General features: G+C 35.2%; 1 protein-coding gene and 1 pseudogene across 1 annotated transcript; one reads left to right on the plus strand and one right to left on the minus strand.

Annotated features, from left to right (window-relative positions):
* The first annotated feature begins 13,816 nt into the window (after nucleotides 1-13,816).
* Nucleotides 13,817-19,062, plus strand: LOC123896556 (tetraspanin-18-like). Its single transcript, XM_045946933.1, has 6 exons — nucleotides 13,817-14,143; nucleotides 15,003-15,102; nucleotides 15,261-15,341; nucleotides 15,436-15,540; nucleotides 17,832-18,035; nucleotides 18,371-19,062. Exons 1-6 carry the CDS (start codon nucleotides 13,923-13,925, stop codon nucleotides 18,410-18,412), a joined length of 753 nt encoding a protein of 250 aa, XP_045802889.1. The 5' UTR covers nucleotides 13,817-13,922; the 3' UTR covers nucleotides 18,413-19,062.
* On the minus strand, nucleotides 16,268-17,027 carry LOC123896564 (annotated as a pseudogene).
* Nucleotides 19,063-22,543: the final 3,481 nt, after the last annotated feature.

The following is a 22,543-nucleotide window of genomic DNA, read 5'->3' on the forward strand; positions in this document are numbered from 1 at the left end:
GTCGCACTTCTTCACATGGTCCTTTGCGTCTTGCTGCATGGTGGGCCAGTAGTATCCTGCTCGGAGAGCTTTTCTGGCCAGCGATCTTCCTCCCAGGTGCTGGGCGTTGATCCCCTCGTGTACCTCGCGCAGGATGTAGTCGACTGTTTCCTCGTCGACGCATTTTAGGAGTGGGATTGAGAATCCTCTTCTATATAACTTTCCGTCGAGGACGACATATGCGCATGCTCGACGCCTAATTGTTGCTGCCTCTTTCTGATCGTCAGGGAGGGTTCCATTCGCGAGGAAGTTGTACACGGGGGTCATCCAGCAATTTTGGTCGCCAATGACATTTATGTCGAGGACGTTGCTCGCCTTCTCGATGCTTGGTCGGGGGAGTACTTCCTGAATGACGGATTTGTTTCCGCCTTTCTTTTTTGTGCTCGCCAGTTTAGACAGGATATCTGCCCGTTTGTTGTGTTCGCGTGGAACGTGTTGCACCTCCACGGATTCGAACTTAGTGATTTTTTCCTTCACTAATGCTAGATATTCAGAGAGATTATCATTTTTGGCTTGATATTCTCCCAATACTTGTGAGGCAACAAGTTGTGAGTCTGTGAAAATTTTTACTTCTTTTGCCTCCATGTCCTCGGCCAACCGTAGCCCTGCTAGGAAGGCTTCGTATTCTGCTTGGTTATTTGATGTCGGGAAGGATAGTGCTAGGGACACTTCGATGATGATCCCATTTTCGTTTTCCAGGATAATTCCTGCTCCTGCTCCCGTGGAGCTTGACGCTCCGTCGACGAATATTGTCCATTTGTCTGCCTCGCTTGCTGAGGAGGCTGGACTCGTCATTTCGGCCACAAAGTCTGCTAGGACTTGTGATTTTAGCGCTTTCCTGCTTTCGTAACGAATGTCGAATTCGGAAAGCTCGAGGGACCATTTGAGCATCCTGCCCGCCATATCTGGTCGACCAAGCAATGATTTGATGGGTTGGTCGGTTCGTACTATGATCGTGTGTGCTAGGAAGTAGTGACGTAGTCTTCTTGCTGCGTTGATCAAGGCGAGGGCCACCTTTTCGATTTGTGTATATCTGAGTTCGGGCCCCTGTAGGGCCTTGCTCGTGAAGTACACTGGTTTTTGTCCTTCCGTTGTTTCGCGGACAAGGGCTGCGCTGACGGCCTCGGATGCGACGGAGAGGTAGATGTATAACACCTCCTCGACATCCGGGCGCGAGAGGACTGGGGGTTCGGACAGGGCCTTCTTAAGATGTTGGAGGGCCTGCTCGCACTCGTCCGTCCATTCGAACACAGCTTCTTTCCTTAGTAATTTGAAAAGCGGTAATGCGTGTTGAGCAGATTTTGCTACGAAGCGAGACAATGAGGTCAGCATTCCGTTCAGGGTTTGTATGGATTTTTTGTTGCTCGGAGTTGGGAGCTCCGTAAAGGCACGACATTTGTCGGGGTTGGCTTCGATTCCTCGTTCTGTTAGGTAGAATCCGAGGAACTTTCCTGCTCGTACCCCGAAGGTGCACTTTTCTGGGTTGAATCGCATGTTGTGTTTTCTGGCCTGCTCGAAAACCTTACGTAAGTGGGCGGTATGGTCGATTTCCTCATGGGATTTTACGATCATGTCGTCCATGTAGACTTCGAGCATGTCGCCTATTTCTGCCCGGAATACTTTGTTCATCATCCGCTGGTATGTAGCACCAGCGTTTTTTAGACCGAAGGGCATTACGTTGTAGTAATAGTTGCCCGACTCGGTCATGAAAGCTGTTTTTCCCCTGTCGGCCACAGCCATTGGGATTTGGTTGTATCCTGAATATGCATCCATAAAAGACAATAATTTAAAGCCAGAAGAATTATCGACTAATTTATCAATGCAAGGTAAAGGATAGGAATCTTTAGGGCAAGCCCTATTGAGATCGGTATAGTCAACACACATGCGCCATTTTCCATTAGATTTTTTAACTAGTACAACGTTTGACAACCAGGTAGTGTATCTGGCTTCAGAAATAAAATTTGCCTCTAGGAGGTCTTTTACAGCTTTTTCAGCAGCCTCCGCTTTTTCGGGAGACTGCCTACGCCTACGTTGCACTACGGCACTAGCAAGTGGGTCGACAGTAAGTTGATGACAAGCGATATTTGGATCCAGCCCGGGCATGTCGGCAGCGTGCCATGCGAACAAATCAGCATTTTCTCTAAGGCAGGCTTTCAGCTGCTTCCTCGCCAACTCGGGGAGCCCTGTCCCAATCTTGACTCCTTTTTCTGGATCCTCGCCAAACTGGACTATCTCAAAGTCTCCATCTGGGATGGGGCGATAATGCTCTTTGCTCGCCTCGTCGTCCTCCTTCTCCTCCTTCCTCAGCTTTTTCTCCTCCTTATGCTCTTTCTTGGAGGTGCGGCTGTCAAGATCAACAGAGCTCACACTTGGACCGGGCAGACTTGGTGGTGCTTCCGGGGATGGTTTTGGTGGTGTTTCCGAGGAAGGCTTTGGCTTCTTTGCTTCAGGAGCTTTGCCGATGAAGTTGTTGCCTTTGGATGCTGCGTCAAAGCACCTCCTCGCGGCTTCGATGTCCCCGTGCAAAGTAGCAACCTGCCCCTTATGAGTGTAATATTTCATCTTCAGGTGGGCGGTGGAGGGGACAGCCATCAGGTCTGCTATAGCCGTCCTGCCGATGATGCACTGGTAGAGGCAGGGGCAGTCCACGACCAAGAATTTCACCCTGATTGACTTAGCAGTCTCTTCGGAGCCAAAGGTGACGATCAGGTCGACATAACCCCAAGGCCTAGTAGTTGCTCCATTGAATCCTGTGAGGTCTGAGCCCATGTATGGGGTGAGGTGTGTCTCGTCCAGCTGTAAGGTCCTGAACAAACTGGCGTACATGATGTCGCAAGAGCTCCCCGGATCGATGAGGACCCGACGAACGTCCATGTTGGCCATGTCTGCCCGGACGAGGAGGGGAATTTGGAAATTGGCTGTCCCACCGGGCAGCTCTTCTCGATAGAAGGCTAAAGGCATTGATCGCCCCTTCGCCTTGTCCAGCGTTGCGTTCATATTTGAGGATGTGTTGATGAGATCCTCGAATTTTCTTTTTATTGATCCGACGGTGTGCTTGTCCATGTGACCGCCGGATATGACGAGTGAGTCTGTGAAGTAGTCCCCCGTGCTAGGTGTAGGACCAGTATAGGTGTCCCCAAAGTTGCTGGGGATATTAAAATCTTCTGGCCGGGATACGCTCATGGCGATCTGCTTGGTGCCACTCGGCCCGGCTGGTGGGGGAACTACCTCCTCGACGGCGCGAGTCTCCGCGGCCTCTGGTCGAGGGTCATTGTTTCTCTTTACGAACTCTCGTAACTGTCCGTTTCTTATCAATATTTCGATAGCATCCTTCAGCTGGATGCAATCGTCGGTCCTGTGACCATAACTCTTGTGGTATCTGCAATACCTATTCTTGTCTTGGCCGGGCTTCAGGGGAGTCGGCTTGGGCTGTTTTACATTCGCTCTGTTAAACTCAGAGATGTGAACCTCAGCAAATATTTCTCCCCGTGATTTGACGAGGGGGGTGTATGTGGCGAATGTGCTTGGAGGGCCACGAGATTCACGCCTGTCGCCCCTCCTTCTGTCTCTGCCCCTCTCGCCGCCCCGATCGCCGCCTCTATCGTGTCCCCGGTCGCTTCCCCTGTCGTCGTGCCTGTGGGAGGGCTCACGGGCAGGGTGGCTGCTTCCAGGTCGGGCAAGGCGAGCGACATCAGCTGCCTGGACCTCCTCGTAGTCGATGTACTTTTGAGCTTTTAGGAGGAGGTCGTCCCAGGTGGGTGGTTTTTCTATGCCCACAGCTTTAGCAAAATCGCTGCCCGGGCGAAGGCCCCTCTGCAGCAAGTATTTCTTCATGTCGTCGGTCGTTTCGACCTGCACAGCCTCTTTGTTGAATCTCTCGACGAAGTTGCGGAGAGTTTCGTCTTCAGCTTGGTATATGGCCTCCAAGGCATGCACAGTCTTTGGGTGCTTGCGGGAAGCGGTGAAGTGTCTGGAAAACTGTTCAGTAAGATCCCTCCATGAATGGATGGATTGAGGGGGCAGGCTTTGGTACCATGCCATTGCTCCCTTTCTCAGCGTGGTTGGGAACAGTCTGCACCTAATGGCACCGCTAATGTTCCTGAAATCCAGGTTCGCGTTGACATTGGCTATGTGATCGTCGGGGTCGGTCAAACCATCATACGCGGGGAGCGTAGGAGGTCTCTCGAAACCCTTTGGAATATGTTTCTTTAAGATGTCTCTGGAAAGAGGGCATCGGGGATCGCCCTCGTCGCTCCCGTTGGGAGAATGGTCCTCGGAAGACCGGGGAGAATAGTCGCCGGGCATGGGCGTTGGACTGCGAGATTTGCGAGGACGGTAGCTGCCCGACGCGCCATGCTTGGCCATGTTCGTCAACCCTTGAGGTGAATGGCGGCGCGGAGCTTCGTGTTTTCCTTTCTTGCCCGGGGAGAGCCTACCCTCGCGATGTGGAGGAGTACGGTCCCTCTTCCGAGGAGTAACTTCGACCCTCTCTAAGTCGGGGCGTCGATGTTTGACGGCCGCCGGTCGAGGAGGGGAAGGATTAGCCTGGTGTCTCCGCGGGGGAGAGTTGGTCTTTCTGCGACGCCGGCTTTTCTCCAGCGCGGCGATTCTTTCGCTCTGCTCGTCCAGTCGACGATTTTGAGCCTGCATGGCCTCCGTTGTTTGTTTGAGGGCAGCGATCAAGGCTGCGACCTCAGAGTTGGCCAAGACGGCGGGCTGTTCGGCGTTGTTTGCCGGAGCTTCTTGCTTGAATTGCGGGCGTTTGCCCATCCGACGATCGGTTAGGATCTCGACGTCTTCTTCATCGGAAGAGAGTGAGGCCTCCCGTCCGTCGCGGGAGTCGGTTTCTGGACCGCGTGTCACGGTGGTATCGTCACGCACCGGTGATAGCACGGTGTTATTCTGCGGCGGCGGAGAGGATGGAACGTTGAGCGCGTTGTCGTCGCCGGCGTCGGTGTTGAGTGGCTGCGAAGAACTGGCCATGATGAAGTTTCTTGAGAGGTTTGGTTTTTTATCTTTGTTTCTTTGAGGAAAGGTTAAAGAATGGGGAAGAACTCAGTCCCCACAGACGGCGCCACTGATCTAACCTGTTGATCAGAAAGGTTGATGGCCGGTCCGTTGAGCAAGCGTCCACACCGAAGGGGGGGTTTGTACCTGCAGGTGCTCCGATGCCTAAGTCAGCAAGGTGAACAAGAGAGATACAAAGAAGAGAGAGAAAGTATAGTGAGAATGAATCAGAATACCTGGCTCTCCTGTATAGGAGAGCTTATATAGTGCCCCCAGCGCTGGGCCAAAGGTTGGTCTATTGGGCCTGGATAACCGGCCCAATAGGCTCAACTGCCAGGATAGTCCCTGTATCGTAGGGGAAGGCCGTTATTTGCTTCTATCCTGGTTGGAGTCGTTCCGCTATTGGCGGGTAATGGATGACTCCGTGACAGATGCGGTTGGATAATGGAGCACGTGTTAAACGTGCTGCTTAGCTGTTAAGCTAAGGCTGAATTAGTCATCGCGCATGGATAGACGAGCACGTGATTAGCGTGGAGCTAATCCGTTATGTCGAGCAGGACACGTCATTGGCTGACGTGTCGGGGGGGTCTCCCCTTGTTGGGCCATGCCCCAAATGTCGGGCATAAGTGATTGGGCCAGCTCTTGGCCCAGTCCAGAACAATATCAATTATAAATCACAATTATGTCAATTTTTTTTGTTAATTATAAATCGCATTGATGCACAATGAAAACTGTATCACATGTAATTGTAAAAAAAATTGATTCGATCCCTTCTCATCATGATATATATATATATACACATATATTACCTGAGTGCAGTTCCCTATTGCAAAGGTTCAATATCCATTGGATTTATTTTTGTAGGAGTTATAGGATTATCTATGTGATTTAGTTTCTTTTTTACAATTATGTAATGTAGTTTATTATAGGATTATTTATGTAATGTAGTTTTTTTTTTCTACCAATTATGTAAAGTTTATGGATATATATAATTGATAATTTTATAATTGATAATTTGGTTCTCTATTCAGAATTTTGTTTGGATTTGTCCCTACAATTTTTAATGAGGTTGATGATAAAATAACTAGACAAAAACCAAACGTCCCATAATAGATATCATGTAAAAAAATTATTGGTCAACACATAATTTGGCCCCAGCAGTACAATTTGAAAATCTTAAAGTTTATTAGGGTGGACTTTGGTTATTTCTTATTACCATAGCTCCTCAGAGCCATTTGTATAAGCAAGAACCATTTATTTTTACGTTAAAAAAAACCATTTATTTTTCTTTTTTCGCAAAATTGGTGCTGATTGATATCAATTAATTGATTCACTCATCAATACATTTTTTTTATTTCAATTAAAATCATATATGGCAATAATTCAAAGAATTTTTTTTTGGGTACATATAATTCAAAGAATTCTAATTCTAATAAATGTTTACTAGCTCATTTTTTTTCAGCAAATAAAATAATGAAATTGAAATATATTAATATATTTGGGCGTAAATTAGCCACACGTTTTGTTTAATAAAAATGGAAATATCAATCTATATAATTATAGCAAATTCGAATTAAAAGTATGAATAAAAGAAAATCCTCTAAAAATAATTTTATATTAATCTTTGGCATAAAATAAAAAGCTAATTGAAAGAAGTATTTATCTAAATGATTTTTTCATATTTTAAGGAAAAGGATTTTAATTTTTGTATTGTAAATAAAAGCTTTTTAATAATTTTTATTTTTTAAAAACTATAGGACATTAAAACGAAATAAATTTTTTTAAAATAAAATATTTTTTATAAATAATTATAGCTACACTAATTTCTTTTTATGAATACATTAAAAAAAAATTGACTGTAGTATATATATTTATTGACTGTAGTATATACATTAAATGATTTTTTTTATATTTTAAGGAAAAAGATTTTAATTTTTATATTGTAAATAAAAGCTTTTTAATAATTTTTATTTTTTAAAAACTATAGGTACATTAAAACGAAATAACTTTTTTTAAAATGAATTTTTTTTTTATAAATAATTATAGCTACACTAATTTCTTTTTATGAATACATTAAAAAAAAATTGACTGTAGTATATATATTTATTGATTGTAGTATGGTGAGCACTCCGGTACACATCTTATGTGGCCGTGTACCGGTACACAGTTAAGGTGTATAATTTTAATTGGTCCACATGTAATAATAATTTAACATGTCATTTCAAGACTTCTTTAAATAGAAATTTCCTAAATTACTCTTTTAATTTACAAAAATTTTAAAATGGAAATTAAAGAAATTTCCTAAATTGCTTTTTGTCAAAATAAATAGAGATGTTTTGTAAAAAAAAAAATAAAATAAAAAGAGATGAGATGTTTTAGATGAGATGAGATTTTTAATTTACAAAAATTTCAAAATGTTTTTTTTTTTACAAAAGGTTTTTTTTTTGTGAAATTGACAAAAGGGTTTTAATATGTGTTTTTTTTTGCTTTTCATCAATTTCTATTATTTTTTATACTTATAGCATCACTCGTTTTGAAGCATTTCTTTCAATTTCTCGTAAAGTTCATATTTTTGTTTCATATATGCAATTTTGAGGTTTTTCAATTTCCGGCGGTTGGTTTTTTTTGTTTTAGGTTGTGGGTATCATTCTTCTCTTTCTTGCATCAAAAAATTCTTACTAAATACCCCATCCGATCCTATATATAAGAAAAAGTTTATTTTTAAATTCAATGTAAAGTTGATGTATCTAGACTATAATGTTATCTAGATACATCAATTTTACGATGAATCTAAAAAATAAACTTTTTCTTATATATAGGATCGGATGGAGTAACATTTTCCTTTAGAGTATGTTTGTTTCGAAGTAGATGGAGTGAATGGGAGGTGATGAAATATTTGTAATAAAGGGTAATTTTGGTAGAAATGCTCAAATATCTCAAATGTTATATATTTTTTAAAAAACTCTCTCAAATATTATATACATGGTACCTTTTTTTTTTTGAAAACTCTCAAATATATATATATATATATATATATATATATATATATATATATATATATATATATATATATATATATATTTGTAGAAACTCTCAAATATTTTTTTTGTACAATATTTAAGATATTTGAGAGTTTCTACCAAAATTACCCTTTACTAAAAATATTCCTTCAAATTTTTTTTAGTTTTTAATCAAACAAACTTAACGCCTTTCATTAACTAGTAAATGTTCAATACATAAGAGAATAATCTCAAATCTATGGAAACTAGCCCAAGAATTGGCCGCCCGAGCAAGTGAATGAGCAACCATATTCACTTGTCTCCCAACAAACTTCACTTCAAAGTTTATACACGATAACATAATTTGGATAATATCAGCAACAATTAAACTAAATTCCGAATTATCACTATGCCTCGTTCGAATAGCTTTAGTTAAAACCTGCGAGTCGCTTTCAAATTGAACCCTATCCAGACCTCTATTAGGTAAATGAATATTTTTCCGATATATTAGATCATTATATTATTAGGTAAATGAATATTTTTCCAAAATAAATCATTTTTTATCATTTAAAATATTATAATAACTAAATACTATTTATCAAAATTATAAAAAAAAAAAAAAAAAATTTATCACTCATAATAGTCAATATTGATTTTTTTTTTTTATGAAAAAATGTAAAAATGTTTGTGTATTGCTTATAAAACATTGAAATTGTGTCTTTTCTTATGAAATTATTATCTCTGAAATACAATAATCGGCAACTAATTTTTTTATTTAATAAATAATTATTAATTAATTGATCTAATGTACCGGTAGATTGAATTTTTTCATATGTACCATAGAAGCCCCCTAATAAGTTTGAGGGCTTTACTTACTTAAGTCCTCAACAAGTTTTATTAGAAAATTGAGGTTTTCATGTAGTGTGTGATTCTTAAAAAAAAAGATATGCTAAAACTTAAGGGACTTGACAGGACAACTTCAGTTGTATTGTACGTGTTTGATTTTAATTTTTTTCTCAAACAATTCAATACCACCTAATTGGAACGAGACCCATGACATTTAAATTTTTAGCAATATAATATTTCGATGTCAACTAATTGAATTACCTGTTAATCAAACACCTAGTTATCAGAAAAGGATTATTAAGTTGCTACCAATTCTGTCGGACCTAAGGTCGGATACCAAGTTTTTAAAAAAAAAAAGTTGCTACCAATTCTACCGATAAGAACCAAAGAAATAAGTTGACCAAATTGAAATGTAAAACACTTAAGAATTTAAATGTCGACAATGTAACAGTTCAACATCAACTAGTTAGATTAACTATGACTCAAGAAACGTAATTCATATTAAATGAGTGTTAAGTCTCAACTAATTTTCTCAATTGTGACATAGGGAATCAATTCATCTCAGTTAATCTATTCAACTTGACCTAATTGAAATGATAAACACTTAAAAAGTTGAATTTCAACATTCTAGCTAACAGTTCAATCTCATATTGTTGAACGAACTATTACACTAGAAACCTAGTTATTATGAAATGATTGTTAAGTCACAATCAATTAGACTGAAAGGAACTAAGGAGATCAAAGATTCTCAATCTCACTATTCAACTTGACCAAATGGGAATGTGAAACACTTAAGAATTCAAATTCTAAAATCAAACAATTCAACCTCAACTAGTTAGATTAACTATGACTTAAAAAAAACATAGTTCAAATGAAATGACTATTAAGTCTCGACTAATAATGTCAATTGTGTCAACAGAAATAAAAATTTTAGATCAAACCCTTCAACATGAAACATAATTCATATGCAAACTTAACTAATTATACTTACTTTATTAAGGAATTCAATTTTTCTCAATCAAGTCGTTCAATATCACTTAATTGGACTAACAATAACTTATGAATTTGAATTTCGACAATTAAGCATGTCTAGAACAATGTCAAAAGTTCATTTACAAAACTTTAGTATTTTTTAATATGAGACGAATTAAATATGAATTTTGTAAATCAAAATATCAAGATAAAAGTAACGAATATTTTGACCTAGAAATCAAATTTTGTGCTCCTTACTTTTGGACAAACTTTTTATAATGCGCTATACATATTTGCAAAATCATCAGAAATATACATCAACTTTACAACATGACCAAAATTGCATGCATAAACATTTTGTGGGAATCAAAACATGACATTTTCTTATGAAGATGAAAAATTAAATTTAGTAATTTTGTATCAATAACAAACTTATTTAACCCTGTAAAATATAACGAATCACTAAAAATTAACAATATTACAATAAATATATAAACATATTAAAAAATTTAAGTTTTTTTTACTAAAAAATAAATATTTTTTAATAATTATATGCACTAATGATTAGGTGGTAAATGAATATTAATCTTTATAAACTAATAATATTAAAAAAAAAATTGAAAAGTAATAATATTGAAATATTAAAATCGTAGTTGGATCAATCATATTAATAATTTTAAAAGTTTTTTTTGTTTGAATAATTAAAAAAGTTATTAAAATCATATTTTAATTTTTAAGAAAATACAAAATACTAAAATAATATTATTTATAAGATATTAGAATAATATTAAAATATTTGAATTTGTCGAAAATCATATATAAGTTGAAAGATATGATGCATGGCTTGATTTATTGTGGAAGGATACATTTGTCAATATTAAAAAGTAGTGTTTAATATAAAAAACTTAATAAAGAAACAAAATCTGCATTAATTTTTTTTTTTGACAAATCTGCATTAATTACTATATTACTTGTTAACCACATCAGCGATGTACCGGTACACATCCACATAATATGTGTACCGAAGAATTCACCTTGTAGTATATTTAAAATAGTTGGAAAATATATGGTAATGCAATATATTTTTGGAAATGTCAAATATTGGATGAACCCCATAAATTAAGGCAATTTCAAAAATTAAGGGATTAGTAAAAGCTTGTGGTGGTAAACAATTTCTCTATCATAAATTCATATTACTTTTTTTCATCAATGGTTGAGATGTAGAAAACCTTGCATTTATACATTTTTTCTTTGCCCGGGGGCTTTATTTTAACACGTTTATACAGGATTTTATACTTTTACTCATATATTCATATATTGACCTATTTTTTTGTATTTTTTTAATGGGGCTCGTGTTCATTTTTTTTTGTTATTTATATATGACTTTTTTTTTGTTGTTGATTTATATGAAGACTATAAATTTATATTCATATATTAAGACAATAATCTATTTTTATTCTATAATTTATGTGAGACTTTTGTATTTATAATTTATATGGGCATATATTTTTACACATGTATTATTTTGGGGCTATACTTACGTGGCGGTCGAACTCTGGATTATCAGATAATTATTCCATGAGAAGAAGAGGGTTAATATCAAAAAAATATATTACTATAAGGACTATATCTATATATATAATTCCTAGATAGTTCTCCTACTATCCATCTTAACCCTAATCCACATCACTCACTTGCATCCAATTAAATCCCACAATAATGCCACATCACTTCCTTATATTATATCATTCTCATCTCTATTTTTTTTATATTATATCAATCTCATAATAAATAATAAAGAATTATGCTTCTCTAATTATCCAAAAATTGATGTTACAAGATGTTATAGTTTTGATTAACAAAAAACAATAAAATACACAAAATAAAAAAAAAAAATTAAAATGGATAATAACCCAAAACAACAACAACAACAACAATAATAATAATAATAATAATAATAATAATAATAATAATAATAATAATAATAATAATAATAATAATAATAATAATAATCTATATATATAATTCCTAGATAGTTCTCCTACTATCCATTTTAACCCTAATCCACATCACTCATTTACATCCAATTAAATCACACAATAATGCCACATCACTTCCTTATATTATATCATTTTCATCTCTATTTTTTTTGTTTCCACATCATTTCCTTATATATTTTTTCAATATAATCAATATTATATCATTCCCATCTCTATTTTTTTTTTTATATTATATCAGTCTCATAATAAATAATAAAGAATTATGCTTCTCCAATTATCCAAAAATTGATGTCACAAGATGTTACAATTTTCTACATTATTATTGAATTATACCTCTCCAATTATCCAAAAATTGATGTTGTGATGTTACATTTTTCTACATTATTATAACATTTCTTAGTGACAATGAAGATGAACATGGTTGGATTCTCTTTCAATATTTATCTCATTTAAATGTCAACCGTTTTTATAGAAACAACAAAGAGTTTATAATTTAGTCACACAAAAAAAATACGAAGATATACATTATTGACTTAATTACATTATAATTTTAGAGAAGAGTGAAGGTTATGCAAAAAGTTAGGTTATGAGATTGAAATATATAATAATCATTATCATTATCATATTTCATTCAATTTTAGTGTATTGCCTATGCGTTGCACTATTGCATTGGCTGGCACACCCCACCAAAAAAATAAATATATTTCATTCAATTTTGATGGTCCGTACTCATTCTCTATACATATAGGTATATATATTGGTTGGAGGAAGTGATAAGTACATCACTTTTATATTATTATTATTATTATTATTATTATTATTATTATTTTCATTTTATAATACTTATTGTTACAATTTATACTAATAATTTTTCAACATTATAATATAAAATACCACATAACACCTGTGCATCGCACGGGTGTGGGACTAGTTTGTATTTGTATTTATATATTAACACAAAGACAATTTTTTTTTTAATTTATACTATATTCTATATTTATTTTATTTGGAGGATATTGATGTGAAAATTAACTAATATAAGATATATTCATATAACCTTTTTAGGGTATTTTTGTTTCATATTTATTTTACTATGGATATTATGACTTTAGTTTAACTTTTTTTGTTTGTTTGGCGGGCGATTTTTTTTTTAAAGTTTACACACAAGTCTATATTTTTTTTTGTCTTAGATGAAGTGATAATCCACTGAAATTAAACTCTCATATAATTGTGAGATCCCGGATTCAAATCCGGGTCACGACGTCCGACGTAACAATTTTGACATTTTGTCAGTTGAACTAGCTAGGACTTATGGGACCACAAGTCTATATTTTTACGTATAAGAGAAATGATTTATTTTTTTGTAATTTATACGGGGCCAACTTTTTTTTTGTGATTTACACAGGAACTATATTTATATATTAATACATGATCATATTTTATTTAACTTTTGACAAATACGGGATCCTACTTTTTATTTTATTTTATTTATTTATTTATTTTTTTATGTTATAGCTTTTCATTTTTCATTCTTTTTATTTGAGAATTATGAAAATTTTAATATTAAAATATTAAATTTTTGTTTCATTTTACCCGTGCTTGGCACGGGTCCAGATACTAGTTTAAGTTAAATGTGATGAAAATTGAAAATGAATACAAATTGCAAACTTGCAATTAATCTCTTAAATTATTAAATAAATAAATAAAAGCATACGGGTTATTAAGAGAAAATGGTACGTGAGCTATAAAAAAAAGAACAAAAATGGTACGTGAGCTTAGTTCAATTAACAAACATTATATTGTATACATAGAGGTTAAAGTTCGAACCTCAGTCATCTCATTTATTAAAAAAAAAAATGAAACACAAATATATATATATATATATATATATATATATATATATATATATATATATATATATATATATATATATATATATATATATATATATATATATTTTTGGGTAATATTGGTGAAGAGTAATCGACGAGATCAGAACTGGTTGTTTCTAAATCGAAATTAGGGAGAAAAAAAAAAGCTAAGAACAAAAACCCTAAACATGCGAATCAATTGTTGCCATTTTTCTTTAGCTTTCGTTCTCAAGTTTCTGAATTTTCTTCAAGCATTTGTTGGTGCTTCAATTCTTCTCTATTCCATATGGATGCTCAATCACTGGGATCATTACATTCCTCAACCACCACCTCTTCCCCATTTTTACATCTCTCTCCCTCGTTCCTTTTCCCCTCTTCTCACTTCCAATATCAACCTTCCCGCTCCTTGGTTCGTTTCTTTCTTTTTCACTAACAATTCAATCAAATTTCTTTTATTTATTGTTTTTATTTTATAGATAGATAGATAGATTTAGTGTACTAATTGTAATATTTATTTATTTATTTATTTATTTATTTTTGTCAATTAGCCTCGTGGTTATAATTTTGCACTAGTGAATAAGTGGAGAATCCATGTTCAAATCCCAATCCCCTGCATATATAGTAAGGTGTTTCTACCAATTGAGTTATATTGACGTCGCTAGTAATACTATAGTAATCAGTGAAATGTTTTTTTGTATTGTCAGGTGTATTAAATGCTTTATTATTAAATGGTTCCTTACTATCAACTACTTTGACCCTTGGAGTAAATTCTCAAAAGTGAATTCACATTTAAGTTTCTATTATTAATTTTTCTTTTAATTCTATTTTGTGAATTGGGTGATCATGGAAGTTTTATAATAAATCTTGGTTACTACCAATTGAGGTTGGTCTAGTTAGTAATGAGTTGATTCATGCCCCGCAGAGACGTGAGATCAACTCCCACTGTCACTGTCGGCGGATGTATCTCAAGCAGTGGTAGGGGATCGGATCGTTTAAGCAAGAGGTTCAGAGTTCAGTTCCTGATGCTTATGAATAGAGAAAAGTATGTTGAAAGAGGTCCCCATTGTTCTTGATGGTACTTCGAGGGATTAGTCTCCAAAGTTGAGGGTGGAGAATACCGTAGTTTATCAATTAAAGAAATGTTGCTATAGTTATAATTAGATTGCAGTATCCCTAGTGAAATGGGGTTTGTTTTTGAGGTTTTGAAGGTTATTTGGTATTTAATTTTTTATTCTTTGCTAACCATGTTTTTCACTTGATGTTGATAGGTTCATCTATGGTTTCATGTGTGTGGGCATATTGGTGTGCTGCATTGCTTTCTTTGGTTGCATTGCAGCTGAGATTATTAATGGTTGCTGCTTGTGTTTTGTATCCCACTTAAAACTGAGTTATATTTATTTCTATACCTTGGTTTGGTTTCGATAATCTATTGTTGTTTGAAGAGTTAATGCGTGTTGAATACTTGGAAGTAAATCCACTTTTGTTCCAATTTTCCTTTTCATTCCTTAACCTTTTGAAAATGCTAGTACACTCTACTCATCACGGTACTTGTTTTACTTGAGGCTGCTTTAGTGGTATTCATTGCAATTGACCGTCAATGGCAAGAGGTTTGTCATGTCCACTCTTTATAAACACGGTTGTATCAGTTAACATCTATGCTTTTTTCTAATGACAATATTATGTTGATTATTACCTTTACAGGATCTTCCAGTTGATCCAACTGGTCAAATTGAGAGCCTTCGATCTTTCATTGAAGATAATCAAGATATATGTAGATGGGTTGGCATTGTTGTTCTTATGGTTCAGGTATATTAATTTCTGTTGCCTTTTGGTCTTGGCATTAGGCCGTTTTTTGTGACCTCTCACTGGTGAACGAGTAAGTTATAGACTATTGTTTATACATAGGACTGATAAGGGGGCTTGGTGGTTTGAGGGGAAGGACATATGGGTTGGAGTGATAATGGTCATGATACAACTCTCCCTAGTAACCAATTAATTTTGTTGTTAAAATTTTTATTTTTTATAGGCATTACAGTCATACTTTGGTTGTGGTCTTCATGTAATAGTTATAGCTATTCGAAATAAAAGAGGGTAAGCAACGGTTCAGAGTATATCCAATGGCTATTTTAGTGATCCTTCTTACATATTAGAGGCAACATAGATCAGTGTAGTGTGAGCTATGGATGTACATGGATTTTTCTCCCTAGGAAATTTGTTCATCTCAACCTTTTCTTGCCCCCCCCCTCCCTTTCATTTGGATTGATTTATTGTACGGGAAAATTAGTTTGAGTTGTGGAGGTTTTGATACGTTCTGCTTTGATTTCTAATTTTAATACTTTGGTGCAACATAGTAGTATTTGTGAAGTATGGGGAACAGACCAGAAATAGATTATGCTGTTCTGTTTACTTATTTTTTTGACAGGTCTGCCCTGTTTTTTTTTTTTTTAACTTTGTTTACTTATTTCTTTTTTTTTGCCAACCAAACGAACAAAATAAGTAAAAAGACCAAGAGTTTAAAACCAACTATAAAGACACAATATTAAAGACCAAGAGTTCGCACAATAGATAAATCCAGCATAAAACCCCAAAAAAAACTATGACAAAATATAAAGATAAAATCAAAACCAAAATAGCGACTCTGAAAACTTAAAACCAACTAAATCACCCGCACTTTACTCATAGAAAGTAAAGCGCAGAAATCTAACGGGCACTGATAGGGAAATCTCTGGCGAAGTGACTAGATTCTCCACAGCTGTAGCAGCTTCCACCACCGCCTACCTGCCTCCACCAAGACCACCGCTGCTGCAATCCCTAGACATGTGGCCAGATTCACCACAGTTATAGCAGCCACCGCCGCCTCCACCATGTCCACCTCCTCGTCCACCACCACCATAGCCTCTGCCGTCGCCACTTCCATATCCACCTCCGCCGCTGTATCCTCCACCGCCATAACTGCCTCCACCTCGCTTGTAACCACCGCCGCTGCTAGCACGTCTGGCTCCCTGAACAGAAGCACCATTAGGTCCGGTAACACTAACAGTCTTCAAACGTCCATCATTATCAGATTCAATCTGATACTCAACAGTCTCTCCTTCAGCCAGGCTACGGAAACCATCAGCCTGGATCTGAGATTGGTGAATGAAAAGCTCCTCGGAACCATCATCAGGGGTAATGAAACCAAACCCCTTCTGAACGTTGAACCATTTCACCTTCCCAGTTGATCTCGAACTCATGATTTCCACTGAAACCTTGAAACCCTAATTCTCAATTCAAAGCTGCGCTTAAACCCTAGAATAGACTCTCCGTCCGGTCTTATTTATAAGCAACAAATAAAAAATGTACTGTACCCCTTAAGAAAGTGGGTTGACTGCATTTAAGTGATGCCAATAATAATAATATTTCCTATTTTGCCCTTAACTTTATCTTCAGTTAAATTAAACAATAAAATCTGCAATTTTTGGCATTCTTCCTTAATTTTTTGGATTTCTTATTAATCCACTTTGGAGAGTGATAACTCACGTCACGCCTATACAATCCTCTCTCATGATCATAGAAGTTCTGATGCTGTAGTAACTCACGCCTCTTCATGAAAATGTGTTGGAAAATGAACGTTTTTGAGACTTGCCAATTGCTTTTGTAAAAAAAAGACTTGCCAATTGCAAGAATGTTAAAAAATTGGAAAAATGAATATAAACTTTAATCAAGGGTAAATATGGAATAACTGCATTAATTATATTAATGAGATTTGAATTTTGCTTATATTTGAGACTAACAATTTGAGAGTTTTTGTTGTTATATACGAGACTGGAAAAAGTAAGGTTGAAATACGAAAACAGGCCAAAAATCTACGTAAGATTAGATGCGGTGCCTGGCATATTTCATCTGTGTGTGTGTTCTTGCGTGTGTTGTTACATGTTACAAGGACACCATGAGATTGCTATGAGAATATTGTTTGTATCATCATGACAATAGTATTATTAAGAACACAAAATTAAGAACACAAAGTATCATATAATAACTGCACTGCATGAATTTACATCATTTTCCGGGTTTCCTTTTTCATCCCTTGTTTTATTGCTACTTTTTTCCAACCTTAGGCATTATCTCTACTGGTAGCATTAATTTTACGAGCCACGGTTTCTACTCAAAGACAAGATTTTGATGATGAGGAGGAATATGATGCTAGGAGTAGATGTAGGGAGCCCCTACTAAATCCTCAGTCTGGCCAAACAGCTGGGTCAAGCAAAGGTGATATCAGAGGAAACCACTCTGACGTTTGGAGCTCACGGATGAGAGAGAAGGTATGATATGGTCTAAAGTGTAGTTTTCTGGATAATCATGAATGGATTTTGATGATACTAAAATAATTCCTAATTTTGTAAAGAGTTTGTCAAAAGAGAGGCTCAACTTTTATATCAACTATAAATAAACTACCAAAACTTTTGTTTTGACATCTTTGAATATCAACTATTCTATCATGATTCATAACAGAATGGATAGACAAATCTTTTGCACAGATCAAACTACTTTTTCACATACTAATATTTGTGTAAATAGGTTATTATCGAGTCCACTCGATACATTGATGTCCAATAATATTAGTAACGGAGGTATTGCCATTTCATGTTTTTTGCAGTACGGATTGAACAATGGTGATAAGCACAGTTACGAAGCATGAGTTCCAGGCAATGAGTGCAACTAGCCATCAAGTAATTCGGCGTGGTGTTAATATCTGAGTACATATGTATATCTTTTGTTTAAATGTTTTATTTTGTTTCATTTACTTCAAAAACAAACCTCTCCTTCCTTTGGTTTGTGGTTTGGGGCTTTGTGCTGATGATATTAAACATTAATTCATAGTCTTCAGTTTTTGTTTTTCCCTCAAGAAAATCCCAGTTTTGGACAGATTCTGGAAAAGCTTGACTGGCGTGTTGAATGTTGCAGTGTGGATAGCGAAATTTCTAAAGAATTCAAATACTTAGTTACATGTTTCTGGATTGTAAAAATATGCGCTGTTGTCTGCACTTGTTTTGTTCATGACATCTCTACATATTTTGAGATATGTAACTTGGTAGAATTAAGGAGTGCAGTTTTAGTTTTTTGGGGCGAGGGTGTATAACTGTAATGTATCTGTGTATTGTTGTTTTTCTCAATTGGATATGCACACTAAGTTATTGATACATCCGTGACTTGAATACTAAATTGGCTGTGTTGTTCATTGAGTTGCCTTGAATTATGTTAATGGGTTGTTCCATATTGTAATCCACCTGATATTTTGTAGCTCAGTTTAATCATTTAATGAAAAATGTGTGTTGTTGCTTTGGATCATCTACTTCCTTGTAATTTGAACTGGTTTATTGGATTGTGGTAGGGATGTTTATTGCATCATTGGTTTTGAAAACTCTATTTGCTCTCTGATAGAAACCCTTAGACTATCTGTGAATATAGATTACATTTATTGAATTTTTGTTTTTGACAACATTACATTTATCGAATTAATCATGCATAATATATGCTATTTTGTATTTTCTGTTTATTCTGCTCCTTGTGTAACAGATCTCATCGTTGGATTTACTAAATAGACCATGATAACCTGTCATTGAACATGCCCCCTTTTATTTAAAGGGTGCTTCTAATATGATTCTTTTTTTTTTCTTTTTTTTTAAATGTTTAAAGTGCGACCCTTAAGGTTAACCTAGTAGTATGTTTCAAAAAAAAAAAAAGGTTAACCTAGTATAATAGGTTAATTTTTTGGGAAAATTACATTGACCTCCCCTAAGATCACTTAAAATGTCACTCACCCCCTTTATTTTTTAACTTGAGTCTAACCTCCCTCTTTTAACACTGTTAATGTGCCGTTAATTCAGAAAAGGGAAATAAGTCAAATAACTCTAGAGATTCTACAGAACAATAAATTCTCCCTTGTCAAATAACAACAACCAAAAAACTAGGGAGTGGATTCTCTCCCGTGGATAAAAAACTGGAGGAATTAATGTGCAATCTCATCCCTCTATTTTTTTTAATGTAAAATCAATGGTCATGATTAAAACACAAAGTCTAATGTCATTATGGGTCCACTTCTCTTCTCTTTCCTGATTTTTCTTCAACGCCCAAATTCCTCCCACCATTTGTGCGGTTGCCGGATCTTTGTAACACCATGCCTACAACATATTTGCAGCACGGTGGAGAGAATCTGCACAGCCACAATGACAGATGCCAGCAACACAATGGATTATGTGTTCATTCTTTCTTGTTTCTTCTTTCTAGCTCTAAATAATTGATTTTTTATTTATTTCTATTATTGCATTCTTCTACTACGTCTACATATGAACCTCTAATTCTTTGAATTTTGTTACAAGTTCCATAAACATTTTCTGTTTAATTTTTACAAACAGTTAATGAAAAACCCAATTTTTGAAAACATACTTGTGCAGTTCTTCATTCAATTAATAAAAATTCAATTTTTACAAGTTTCATAACCTCACTCATTCTCTATTAAATTTATGTTTGTTTCTGCAATTGTGATTTTTGGGGGTGATTATGATGGTGATTGAAGAACTGAAAAATGGTTGTTGAAGTCTTGAAGAAGATGGAAGCCTAGGGAGAAGAGACAAAATATGTTATGCTCTTTGTAATCCTGACCATTGATTTCTCATTGAAAGAAATGAAGAGTTGAGATTTATCAACATTATTTCCTCCAGTTTTTGGCCCACGGGAGACAATCCATTCCCAAAAAACTATGTAGTTACCAATCGTTAGTTGGTTCAGTGGTGATTGGCGCCAAACTTGGTAGGGAGAACCACGATTCGATCCCCCGCAACTGTGATCGGGAGGAGGCTGAAACCCCTTGATGCTAGAACTGACCCCCGAACCAGATTCAACCGTTAGTAAAAACAAAAAAAAACAAAAAATTATGGTAGTTTTCTCTACAACAATCATTCATATGTTGCAAATCTGTTTTTCTCATGCACAAATCTCAAATTTCTGTTGCTTCATATCAACTCTAATATCTGTTATGTCTTTTATTTGTTTCCTTTCAAAAGCAATGTATCGTGTTCATGAAATTGAACTTAGTAGTTAGTAGTGTTTGAAAAAAAATACATATCCCCATACTGCAATTTAGGATCTCAAAGATGCTGAACTGAAGTCACGGATCTTGATTTGCTGTGGAACACAAGTGTGTTGTCACAGGAATTTATTGTGCCTTCAATCTTTAAGATATATATATATATATATATAGAGGATGTATATTATGAGAATGACATATTTATATGAGAATGACATATATATATATATATATATATATATATATATATATATATATATATATATATATACACCATAGGATGAGATTGTAGTGATTTTTTTTACAGCAAGATTTATAGTGGTTGGAGATTTGAAGAATGGAGAGAGAAAAGAGTATCATAATTTTTATCTTTAAAAAAATTAGGAATTTATAAGATATCTTTCAAACATGAAAAGCTTAATCTTCAATTCTTTCCTAAGGATTTACAAACATTGCAAGTTTTGAATTTGTCAATGAATTGTTGAATGAAACAGTAAATCAAGAAAAAGTTTTGTTGAATATGGAGAGAAGAGTAATGCTATATGGCACGATACATTTGTCGCACCATATGCACGAACGCCTTTTATTCCTTGCATTTGCTTCATAAGAATCATAACTATTGGCCTTGTGAATCTCAAATTACCTCTCTCACCTGTTGTTAAGTGAAACGTGATTTTCTCACCTGTTCTCACCCAAATAATTTTATTTTTGATGAGGACACATAAGAAAAAATTGTTCGGAACACGAGTTTGATTTTTGAATGAAATATTAATTAGCATAAATTTTACTTATTTTTTAGTGGAACTCAAAATTATCATCAGAATTCACTTTTCTATAAATCAAAGGATTTCATCTAAATCTAACAATTAAAAAAATCATGCTTCATTTCACCTGAGAGGGAGAAATATGACAGAAGCACCACACCCCCTAATCAATTAACTAATACAGTATGAAGTAAAATGTGAGCGATAAAGCGGTCGTGCATATGGTGCGACAAATGTGTCGTGCCATTTATCATATTCATGGAGAGAAATGTTTTCTGGAAGTGGAAATTGGTGTGGGGAAAGAGAAAGAGTGGGAGAGTACGTAATTATGTGTGGATGGACTATTATATAATCTGTGAACTTTATTTAATCAATGTTTCAAATTGATAAGTCCATGTTGGACCAATACAAGTTTAGTTCCATGATATACAGACCCTATACCATAATTTTGGCTTATAGCGCGGTTAGAATTTTCCTATACCACCAAATTGCTGTTTGGGGAATATTCTTATACTTTTATACAATTGGAATTCATCCTTCAGGTTGCAAAGAGACCACATGTCAGGAATCAGATTCCTGCCCCGGCTGCGTGATACTATACGATATGAATTTCAATAGTCCGATCTAAATAAATGACAAAAATTATTTAAAGTTAATTTTGTGAATGTGTAATATGAACCGTTCAAGCTCAAATTAATGACTATATTATTTATTTTCATGCAGTTACAGTATTGAATTAATATCCCTATATGTCACGGCCAGCATTATATGTGTAATATTCTCATTTCTCTCTCTCTCTCTCTCTCTCTCTCTCTCTCTCTCTCTCTCTCTCAATGTTATATTCTACAAGTTATGTAGTGTAATCAAAATCATCAAATAGTATCAGTTGACACATCCAACCATGTGATTATTTTTCTGGGCGTCCCTTTAGCCTTTGTAATCATAATCACAAATAATCTCTTTCTAGATATATGATATA

This window comes from Trifolium pratense, linkage group LG1, assembly GCF_020283565.1.
Source record: "Trifolium pratense cultivar HEN17-A07 linkage group LG1, ARS_RC_1.1, whole genome shotgun sequence".
Taxonomy (NCBI): Eukaryota; Viridiplantae; Streptophyta; class Magnoliopsida; order Fabales; family Fabaceae; genus Trifolium; species Trifolium pratense.

Bases quoted from the DNA above. Each gene is read 5' to 3' on its own strand.
- LOC123896556 (XM_045946933.1), top strand. From the start codon at position 13,923: ATGCGAATCAATTGTTGCCATTTTTCTTTAGCTTTCGTTCTCAAGTTT. The intron at 15,103-15,260 runs GTATCCCACTTA...TGAAAATGCTAG, and splicing joins ATGGTTGCTGCTTGTGTTTT to TACACTCTACTCATCACGGT. The intron at 15,342-15,435 runs GTTTGTCATGTC...TTACCTTTACAG, and splicing joins TTGACCGTCAATGGCAAGAG to GATCTTCCAGTTGATCCAAC.